At 30.6% G+C, this 11,859-nt stretch overlaps 1 protein-coding gene across 1 annotated transcript; it reads left to right on the top strand.

The window, feature by feature from the left end:
• The first annotated feature begins 305 nt into the window (after nt 1–305).
• On the top strand, nt 306–10,832 carry LOC130896805 (E3 ubiquitin-protein ligase Topors-like). Its single transcript, XM_057805122.1, has 8 exons — nt 306–833; nt 3,029–3,222; nt 3,859–3,960; nt 4,575–4,712; nt 5,597–5,898; nt 6,283–6,553; nt 8,564–8,647; nt 10,221–10,832. Exons 1-8 carry the CDS (start codon nt 684–686, stop codon nt 10,801–10,803), a joined length of 1,824 nt encoding a protein of 607 aa, XP_057661105.1. The 5' UTR covers nt 306–683; the 3' UTR covers nt 10,804–10,832.
• Nucleotides 10,833–11,859: the final 1,027 nt, after the last annotated feature.

Raw genomic sequence — 11,859 nt, 5'->3', positions numbered from 1 at the left:
GTCGGTTTATCTATGAACTAATTCTAGTGTTTGGAAGGGTAACCAGAAAGTTCTAGAAACGCTAATGATGAAATCACATACACACTCTAACTACTATTATACCCGATGTACGTTTCGCCAGCATTGATATAATTGAGCGTAATCGTTGAAATTATTTAATCTAGAAGCGTATATACATATTGTAGAAATGAACTTAAGTCGTTTATTTAAATTTTTTTATCTATGTAAGTAGGTAAATTTACCTAAACGAACCGATCTTTCGGAATTGTTCAAATGAACGTCAGAAAAAGAGAGATGTATATGGCAACATAGAGATATTCCAGGCTGTTCATGTAGGATGTGGTTGATCTATGGTTCATGTTCACTATATACATTAGTTCACTTTTTTATCATTTATTGTTTTACGCGTTTGTGTTACTGTTCTGTTTTGAAAAGAGTGTGTCATGGCGGATGCATTTTCTGAATTAATGTTATTTTACAATTATTTAGTTTTGATAATTTCTACATTATAATTTCATTCTGTGAATATTTGTGAAACTTGTCACTAGCTAGTTGATTTTCTTTCTTTAATCTTTCATTTATTGGTTGAGTATCAACAAGGTCATACGGTTATGACAAATGTAGATTCTGGATCGTTTTTCGGAATCAATATTTTTTGGAATTAACCAGTTTAATAAAAAATAATGGCGGAGAGTCAAGTCAATGTGAAATATTACAGTTCATCAAGTCCACCACCAAATTGTGCAATTTGCTTGGGAGCATTTTCAAATAAATGCTTTTCTGATTCATGTATGCACCAGTTTTGCTTTAAGTGTCTCTTGGAGTGGTCAAAAGTAAGTTCCAAAATTAAATAAATATTTAATATAACTATTTTTATACTAGTGCAAATGTTTATTTATCATCGCTGAAATTTCTACAAAATATTAATTAAAAAAGTATGTTAATGGTAAGTAGTTTCATGAACACAAATGATAATAGTCAACAACTTTAATATATATTGACTATTATTTATATTTTTTTGTATAATTGTTTTAAACAAAATTGATGTGCAATGATACTCCTACATGAAAATAATATTGACATGCAAATGTAAGTAACATGTGTAATTTGGGAATAGTCCCCATTGCTTTTGACCCCTTCTGCACGAGCCCTTTTTTGCCAATTATTTTTGTTCAATCAACATTCATTGCTTCTGCGTTTCTTATGAAGTTTTTTTCCATAGGTGTCTTTTGATAAAAAGTTAGTTACAAAAAAATAGGTAAAAAAATCAAGTCAAATTTTGAAAAAGACCAAAATAGGCTGAAATGTCAATTTTTACCTGTTTTTTGAAACTAATTTTCTATCAAAAGAGACCTAAAGTCAAGATGAATTATCAAGAAATATATATTTTTACGGTTAGAGGTTAGAGAAAGGTTAGGGAAGTAAGAAAAAATTGAAGAAATTTCACAAATTTTAGTAATGTTTTTCATATTTTTGTTTCGTATATGTAACTTATCTCTTATATAATTAACTTCATATACAATTAGGTTTACTTTTATGGTTGTTCAGTTTTTCAAAGCTTTTTCTTGAGTTTTTCTATTTAGTACCATCTTTGGAACTGTTTCTTTTTCTAAATGTTCAGAATACCCCAATCACCTCAGTTTTTACCCAACTTCATATGCAATTTGGTTTACTTTTCCTTTTTACTTTTACATAATTGTATCTAGGTAGACATTGTATGTGGTTAATTTTCTGTATTTTTCATTTTTGTTTCAGTTGCCCATACACTTCTCAGATTTTTTTTTGTTAATTTCAAACTGACTATATTTCAATTTTAGTTTCTATTCATCTTTAGTCTCTCTATTAGTGTTAGGTTGTCAGTATACAAGTTTATTTACATAAAATATGATAAAATCCTATGAATGTACTTCCATATTTTCCTATAGTTAAACAAGTTATTCCATCCATCAATTAAATTAAAAGCTGGGGGTCATGTATTCCACTTTACTGCACTTTTTGGTCAGTTAAGCGAATAAAAGTCCTATTAATACCAATTTAACTAGGATTAGAGTTTCTTCACTCATACTTTTGATAATAGTAACTTTTTGTCATTATCAATTCCTTAATTCTTTCGGATTCTCCATATGCCAAGTTTTTTTTTTTTTAGGTTAATCATGTAAGTTTTTAATTGTCATATTGGTACCATTATATTTTCTGCTAATTGTTTAATAATATAGGGCTGTGTCAATATCTTCCTTCCTGTAAATGATTTGATAAATAAAAAAACAGGCATTTTCAATTTTGAGCCGAACATTAAATGAATATTTGTATGACTTGTGCTTCAATCCTCTATGAAATGTAAATGGTACCCTTAATGTCTTGAATGCGAAGAGGTGTAAAGTCTTTAGGAAGTAATTTTACCATAAATTTCTGTTTGGAGACAAGCATGTGCTTGGCAAAAAAGCAGTTGACAGTTCAATACTATTTTTTTTTATCCGATCACTTATCAATTAATATATAATAATAATGTAATTAGAATGTTCCAATTTGATCAGTAGAGCTGTATGTCTAAATTTGGGATACCAGTATAGTTTATTATTGTATGTAAAAAATCGCGATTAGAAATACTAATATGGGCCAAACATTTAAAAAAATTGTATTTGTACTATTGAATTTTTTTCAAATTACAGACTATCTCCAAATTCTTTTTGCTAAATTGCATGATAAAATAATTCTAGCTTTTTCAATTATCTTCCTATCCTTGTTGAAATAAGAGTGAGTAGCCCATAACGGCAATGATCACTAGTTGTAATTTTATAAAATATAGTTTATTACTCTAATCCTCAGAAGTACAAAGGAAGCTTAAATTGTTTATAATAATGTAACTAAACCTTGCTCTACAATATAACTTTTATATTATATGCTAAAATACAATTTTCATGGTATTTATTGAAAAATTAATGTTAGAGAAAAAAAATATAATAGTGTTTTCTTGCAACCTTGAAAAATTTGATGTGGTATTTTTTGACATGCTTTTTCACTATTTTAGATCAAACCTGAGTGTCCATTATGTAAACAACCTTTCACAAGAATCATACATAATTTTAAAAGTCATGAAGAATATGATGAACATGTTGTTGAGATAAGACCACCTGAAGAAGTTCACATTATAGATAATGAAGAATACCTATTTCTTCCAATTGGGCAACCGCCACAATCTACTAGACATCATTTTCATTTCAGGTAAACTAGTTGTGATCCTCATAAATAATTATAACAATCAATTATTATCTTTAATAACTAAACAAATAGTTTTAAAATGGGTTTAAAGATACAAAAATCTAATATGTTTTAGAAAAGCCGAAAATAAAAGTTTGATTTGTTTTGCTTTATGCAGAAAAGTATTTGATGATAAATTGGAGAAGTCACTAAAAGGCGTTTCTCCCCAAAATATTCATAATTTCTACGAGACCAAATTAAGTGACGAGCCTGGTCAACTAAGTTGTTTTTAAATGAGCAGTGAAATACCCAGAAAGGGATATGCCTCATTCCAAATCAAATACATTACTAATATTTTGTGGAAATGTGGCATTTATTAACTAAGTTGTGGGGAATTGACAAACTTATTTTTTCAAAGTGGTTATAGAACAGAAGTGACTACACAGGCATAATAATTAAAAAGATGAGAAAGATATTTGTCAAAAATATAAGCGGCCAAATAGATTGTTATAGATTATTTTGAAGAAATTAATAATCCTTATATTTTTTATACATAATGAAAGTGTATCATAAAGTGGTAGCTTAACTTGGGCTTTACTATGATCTAGGCTCCTTAAACGATTTGAAGAATAGAGTGTAATGGGGTTATTTTATTTTCAGAACCACTTTTACTGTAGATACTCATGGAGAACATGCTATCCAGCAGATGTTATTGACACATCCACAAATTTCAGTTAGTACTAGTGGATATCCCACTTCAAGGTAAAAATCTTAGTTTATTACATAATTAGCTTCCATTTATAGTTGTTCAGTTTTTCAAAGCTTTTTTGGGCTTTTCTGTATGGTACCATCTTTGGAACTCTTTCTTTTTCTAAATGTTCAGAATACCCCAATCACCTCAGTTATTACCTATCTAAAATGTTTATTGTTATCAGTGTTTTTTGAACCAATGTTTCACAAGCATAAATAATCTTGCTTTTGCCATTTTTTAGTCTCATCAACTTCCTAACTAGACTTAATAGATTAATAACATAAATAAAGAAAATTAAAACTCTTCATCAAAATTGCTCACTCATTTAGTATATTTGAGTTTATCGATACTGTCTGAGAATACTGTTTTTCCCAGTTTCACTAAAGAAATATCAGCAGTTGAATCTTTTTGTATGTGAAATGTGAAAAATGGCGGGGTTTTTAACCAAATTTATTTGAATAATAATGTTTTGGTATAATTTTTTTTCTGTGAATTTTTCCTATATAACATTAGTTATTTTATTATTCATGAAACAGATCACCCTGTTCAGAGTTCTTGGGTTACAAATTTTGTTTTGTTTCATTTATTCAGATTCTATATTGCCACACCAATTTAAATTTTTCAGAAATATAACTCACAGAAGACGTCGTGAGACTGCGACAACAACTAGTTTTCGTAGGTCTATTTACATACGAAATCTATGGGTAATTGCACCTCCTGATGTTACTGGTCGCTATAGAGATGTATCTCCATCATTTTATAGGTGAGTACATAAGAATGATAAGGTTGTATTCTTGTATTTGTCTCATTTGTGAACTTTAAAAGTTCGATTATGTAAAATTTTACAACAGTACTATTTGAATTCTTTAGCAAAAAAAATCTGAATATCTGTTCTATTACAGCTTTTCAAATTATGTATTTTGAATAGATAGAAATAACTCAATATCTAAAAGAACCATAAAATAAATTATATTTTGAATTATGGAATTAAAATATATTTCACATATATAATTAAGATATTTAAGGAAATTGTATGTAATATTTTCAATAATTTTTCCAAAAATTTTTTGTTTACATTACCTAACTTTTTTTCACATTTAGGTTTACTTTTACTTATATAAACAAGTTTTTTTATTGCTAAATCCTTTTGAGATCATTATGAGCCTTTCTGAATGTTGTAAAATGCATTTGGCAAAGTTTTCAGTTGGAGGGAAGACGATGAAAGCCAACCAAAGCATTTGTGACAACAATCAGTAGGCAAGGTCGTGGCATAATATATTTAGAAGAGGCTCAGAAATTTGGTTATAGCATTATTTCTGCATGGACTGTTTGCATAATACAAATAAAAAAAGTCTTAAGTTAAACATAGTCATTTTATTACATCCATGTCTAATCCACAAATTGGTTAAAATAATTATGATATTCAATGGTTAACTAATCTAATTGCTTCCCATACCCTTCATATTTACCAGATTTTGCAGCAGTTATGTTAACTAATATATTTGATTTGTATCTTCTGGTGCTAATTTTGAATATTCCACTCTCATTTATAAATACCTCAGATCAGTTTGAAGTTTCTTTTTAATGGCTACCCAAATGTTGCATCAACATAATAATGCTTAATTATATGTTGATTTTTATTTGTAGTGATTGTCCTGGAGCTCGCACAAGACTTGTTCCCTGGTTGAATAGGGAATTGAATGCACTGCTTTATGAAAACACTCAATTGGTTATGAGACTTGTAGATGTAATATTGGATCATTTACTTCGTTATCACATTTGTAGCAGAACATTCCGTAATTTACTTTATGAATACTTGGATAATAAAACTGATCATTTTATACATGAATTTTACAATTTTATGAGGTCCCCATTTGATATGATTGGTTATGACCGACAAGTGATATATACTGAAAGACCACCAACTCCATATATAATAACACCTCAGGGTAAGTGAATTTCTAATATAGTTTTGTATTTTGGCATATATTATATGTGTTGATTGCAAAGTGAACATAAAACATACATATAAAATCTGAAGTTTTCAACAATACTTACTGCATCACATCCTTACATTCCTTTCATTTGCTTGTGAAGAATTTGTTCTAGGTTCTATAGTATATAACTATTATATACTTCATATAGACTCAAATTTTACAATAGAAATCAGTGGCAACTCTCCACAAATTTGCCATAAAATCGATAAACTTGTAGCCTTTTATAGTTGATCTACTTTTTCTTTGTCCCTATCCAACTTATTTAGTTGCCTTTTTTTGTTTTGAAAGTGCTTTTTTTGTTTATTGAATAAATAATTGGAAATTCATTTTTTGCAGAGGAGATTTCTGACAGTGGACATGATAGTGATGTAATTATAGTGGGTAGCTCAAATCCACAGGAACCAGTTATAATTGATCTTGTGAATACAGATTCTGATGAACCAATTTTAATTTCTCAAGAAGATCCTCCTCCACCAGAACTTATACATATACCAGATAACAGCCCTGAGCCACCATCGAGGGAAAGAGAGTGCAGGACTCCAGTATTACCTCCCAAATTACGCCTCAAACACAAGAGAAGATCAAGGGAAGAAGCAAGAGAAAAAAGGTAATTATTTTTCTTGTGACAAATGATCAAAAATTTTCTTTGAAAATCTTTTTGTTGAAGCCTATAGAGATTGTAAATAATATTTATTAGTCATTTTCAAACGTCAACACCTCAAAGTTTATAATTATTAAAGTTTACTATTGAGATGACCACTATTATAATACTATTTTGGGACTACTACATGGGGGACAAGTTAGTCGCAACATGAAGCTTTTGAAATCAAGTTCTAGCTATCCAATTTCCAATTATGTCAAAAATACTACAAAAAATTAATCATAAAAAGCAAATATTTGATGAACAATGAAACTGCTAAGGATAAATACAATGTACCTGGAACAAACTATTATGTTTTAATAAAAGAATATTTCTGCTGACAAAAAATGGCATAGTACGAAATACTTTAGACTGATATAATAATTTGGTCAAGAAACAACTCAAAAGCTGTTGATTATTTTGTGGTATTCAAGAGTGGGCTACCGATGGGGAAAGAAAACACCAGAAAGCTTCTATCTTTGCTTTATTACTTTTGTTATCACATCTGTATATATGTATAATTGTGCCTGTCTAGGTTATTGGGTCAGCCTTACATATTTATTTCAATCTATGTTTGCAAAATGTACCATCATCAGCATTTGAAACTGTTTTGGGTCAACATATATATGTTAATTTATATCATCTTAATGGATAAGGAAAAGGAAACAAGCAAATGTCTTACATATGTTTAGGATAAATAAATCTCTTTGGCTCTTATTCTGCCAGCTTTTAAATAAGATGCAACAAATAGCATCTTGGTTTTATGTGAAAAAGTCATTTCTGGAGTATTTTTTGCTTATAATGTGAATAATTACTCAAAAACTAGGAATATGAGTCCTACTTTTCAAAAGCTACCACAATCTTTTTAACAGTCTTGTATAAATAGTTCAATAACATTTTTTGCACACATCACTTACAAAAGACAGTGAGTGGAATCTCTAAACACGCAATATTAAATAATGGAGCCACTCAATGCACAGAGACGCCAAAATAAGCGATCCTTTCCTGTTTGGGGAATATGCCACTGTGTTCCAAGCATAAGTATTCCCTGTGATGGTATGTGGACAGGCAATACTCAATCAACGTCATAGAAACGCAGTAATCTCAACGTGTTCAGAGAGTAGAACTGCCATACAAGCCATAACAGCCGAAAGGGTGTGCTTTAGGCTAGTGCTGTTGTGCAGGAAAGTCCTCAAAATCTAGTGAGTGATGGTTGCAAGGTCCAGCTTGTTTAGGTGCCTAGTCACTCAGGTAACAACAAAGAGAGAAAGAGAAAGAACCCATTCTTGGTGTATTCAAAAGTTTTGCTATTATTATATTCCTCAGTAGTCTGCTTGCAAAACAGACTCCTCGGAGATGGAGGGAAACACGTGGTATGTGACAAGCTAAGGCACACATAGGTGAGCCTTCTGCTAGTTTTACCAAACAGCTGTTACAAGCGCGGAATTCAACTAGAGACTGGTCTTTTAATTGAACATTGTCATCTAAGACGCCATCTCAACACTATAGGCATCATGGACGATCGGGAATACAACTGATGGAGCAGTAAGAAACTGTCTAGCATACAAATACATAGTGACATTAAATTGTTCAAGCCAAAGTGCTTCTCAAAGGACATCGGCATTTGGTGTGTATTTCATTTGTAAGATGTAACAATAGTTTAAAAGATTCCTTATAGCTTCCAGTAACTTATTGGAATATAAAAATTTCTGACCGAAGACTCACACTTAATAATTCTTTTAAAAATTTAGTATTAGTAAGAGAAATCAAGTGAGTTCTATTCACCTGTGCACAATAACTTGATTATTGAGACACGCATCATATAGTGTAATGGTTAATTAGCAATAGCTCTTTGAAGGAAATAGTAAATTCCAAGAAAATAATTTGTTCAAATTAATGAAACATTAAGTAGTGAAATAATCTAGTTTTCCTCACTAGTTGAATTAGAAATAAATTGTATTAAATCACAATTTTCAGGTATAGAAAAAGGCCTCGCAGAGTTCGGTCTAGATCTACCAGTTCATCGAGTTCCAGTGATAGTTCCTGGAAAGCTAGTGAAAGGTAGGATATAATTGAATTATATTATTATTTAGTCCAATGCTGGAATTATTTCTTAAATGCATTTAAATGAGGATATAAGCTTCATATATCAGTGGCCTTCCAGCTGATATTCCTCATAAACTTACCCAGATTTGAAATTATATTTGTAGTTGTGACTATATTTTACTTTATATGGTTATTTTATGTAAGTATTAGCTATTTTCAATACATAGGGCTGATCTCTTTACTACACCCCTGACCTACATATAACAAAAAATTGGCAAAGTCTCAATTTTTATTTTTAAATTTAGTATTTTTCCCATCCATGTTCCAGCATTTCTAACGTGCTCCGGGAGAAAGATTATTCAATCTCTACAAACTACTGATTTTCTACATAATATAACTTCATCATTAAATTGAGTACCAAGCCAAATGTTCTTTATGTTTTGCAAAAAGTTTTTGTGTATGTTGCAATGGTGAACCTGTCACTATGACGTTATCCTAATGTAAGAGAACACCTTTGCGCAACTGCCCCGGTAATTTTCTGTTATAAACACACTTAATTTTGAACTAAACTGTCATAATAAGCACCTGAAATTGTGGATTTTATTTGCATGATCTTCCCTGCTAAATATAGCATCTTAAATTTTTTCATCAGTAGTGAACCATCAATATCCCACACCTTACCATCCATTTTGGTCTTTTCATTATAGTAATGGATAAATGACTCATTCGTTGTTGGATTTCAAGAAAATTTACTGTCTTGACTATACAGCGTTGGAATATGACTAAAAATGTTTTTTCGAATTTGTTCTTGTGCATCTGTTAATATTCGTAATACCCGTCGTGCAGACAATCTTTTCATGCTCAGTTCGGCAATAAGATGTACCACATAAGAGACCACTATCTCCAACTATTTGTCTAATAGTCACACGTCGATCTTGCAACATTATCGTATGTGGTAGTGTTTGTGGGTGCTCTACCTGCATGTTCGTCTGTATGCGACTCTCTAATACATTTAAACTCACGACGTCATCTTTTTACTATGTTATATGAACTTCGTGAATTTACGTACACTTTTAACTCAAGTACTTAATCACTACGCGTTACTCAACAACGTGATCTATTTTAATAACTAAGATGTGAATCTCTGGAACTCCCGCTTGTTCTGAAGGAACGATTCAACAGGTTCAGACTTCTAGTCTATACATAATAGGTTAGAATGTGACATTGTGATAATAAATTTTTTTATTTCAAAATGGGTGAGCAAATGGATCTCCATTGAATGTAACAAACATTTATCAACCTATTTCCACCAAAATATCTTGAAGAGATAATTTGTTCAGTGGTTCGGGTTACTACTATTCCTTTTTCTGTTTGCATTTCTGTATTTAAATATGCCTTAAAATAATTCCACTATTTACAAACATACTGGATCTATATAACTATATCTGTATCCAAAGCTCCAATCTAAAAAATATTTTATCTTTGCTCGAATGTTGTCAGCATGTGAAGAATTTTAGACCAATTGAAAATATACGAGTATACCTGATATGTATTATAATTTGAAAAAAAATTTTTCAAATTTTTTCAGATATAGACGGAAGAAAAAGGTGACGAAACTAAAAAAGCGACTTCCCTCAAGTTCTGAAAGTGAGAAAGAAAGAAATTATACTTCCGATTCTGATATTCCTCTTGCTGATCTAATAAACGGAAAAAGAAGTAAAAGAAAATCTTGTGGCCCTAAAACATTTCCGAAAAGTAGTCCAATTGCAACCAAAGAATTTGAAGACATAAATAGCAGTAGCGAAAATAAAGATTTACCAAGTTGTTCGAAATACTCGGAAGCTGTAGACCTTAGAACTAATCCAAGACGAGAATCTCCATCGGATTTAGATGTTCCAACATGTTCAAGATTTACAAGACCAAGTCGTAATTGTATTATGTATAAAACTCGTTTAGATGATTCTAGTGACGACGAATATATATGTAAACCCCAAGTAAAAAGTGAAATAAAGCCAATAAAAAGGGAGCCAAATGTAACAACCTCTAAGAATAGTGAACTTATAAAAAACATCAAGATAAAAAAAGAAAACTGGAGTAATTCATGCTTATACGAATGCAACTATGATTCATCTGATAATGAAAATATTTCAAATTCTAAGTCTGTAATTTAAGATAATGTAATAAATTGTGTCAATGCCTTTTTCTTATTTAAGTTGTACAGTTAATTTATCCAAAATAATTTTATAACATGTTAACTCTTATTTTATACTTTATTTGTGTATTATCAATAAAGATATGGAGTTTCGCCCACAATACAATATTTTTTGATAACTTTATATTTTACAATTTGACTATATTTTTTTGGTCAATATAAATTTCTACATCAATGCCATTGTTACATCATGACAAAATTTCTTTTATATCAGTTCATATATGTTTCCACATAGACTGCCTTTAAATTAAGGAAGTTCATAGTGATAGTGAAATGAGATTTTTGGTCACCAAGTGTTTACATGTTATTATGCGACTTTTCTTTTATATTAACTTCTGTGAGCTCTTTTGCCTAGTGCACCTGCAATTTAAAGTAAATAAAAATTCGAGATTTTGTACCTTTTACCATGCAACGCCTCTGAAAAATTACATAAAACGCTGTGTGTTCTTATAGTGTATGTGAGGAGGTGATTTATAAGAATTTAGGACTGTTTAGAGTTGTCCCAAGCATGTTAGAGAAGATTGAAATTTAGTGGTACAGGGAGCAATGCCAAATATGTCCTAAGCCTTTTAGACCTCACTTGCAAGTTGCGGTCGATTATTATCAATCAAGCAATAACAATTCTGTACGCTTTCACAAAGAGCCCATACACAAAATTGACGATTATCAGAAAACCTCTACATATAAGTGAACCTCTTTAATATGTTAATTCTTTTGCTCATTAGTTCAAGCTAATGAGAACGCCTATAACTTTGTCTTGATAGTCCCGTGAACATAAGTTAACCATACTGTTTTAAATGAAACTAACACATGAAAAGCAGTCCATAACCCTACTCGGAGGCTTTTCCTAAGTAGATATAGTCAGAAAAAAATTTTGTACTGAGGTATTGACTTGAGGTCGACCATTTGTAGGTCTACGAAGCTATATTGACAATTTCACTGACCTGAAACACGTCCTCATTTTCTATCTGAAGACTACCTACTTCAAGCGAATTGATAGCTCTATTAGCTTCAT

The sequence above is a fragment of the Diorhabda carinulata genome, chromosome 7 (assembly GCF_026250575.1).
Source record: "Diorhabda carinulata isolate Delta chromosome 7, icDioCari1.1, whole genome shotgun sequence".
In the NCBI taxonomy this organism is placed as follows: domain Eukaryota; kingdom Metazoa; phylum Arthropoda; class Insecta; order Coleoptera; family Chrysomelidae; genus Diorhabda; species Diorhabda carinulata.
This window is presented reverse-complemented; position numbering and strand designations above follow the sequence as displayed.

Excerpts from the sequence above, each read along its gene's own strand:
- LOC130896805 (XM_057805122.1), top strand. The coding sequence starts at position 684 with ATGGCGGAGAGTCAAGTCAATGTGAAATATTACAGTTCATCAAGTCCA. Across the intron at positions 4,713-5,596 it reads GTATCTCCATCATTTTATAG|TGATTGTCCTGGAGCTCGCA; the intron begins GTGAGTACATAA and ends TTTTATTTGTAG. Across the intron at positions 8,648-10,220 it reads TCCTGGAAAGCTAGTGAAAG|ATATAGACGGAAGAAAAAGG; the intron begins GTAGGATATAAT and ends AAATTTTTTCAG.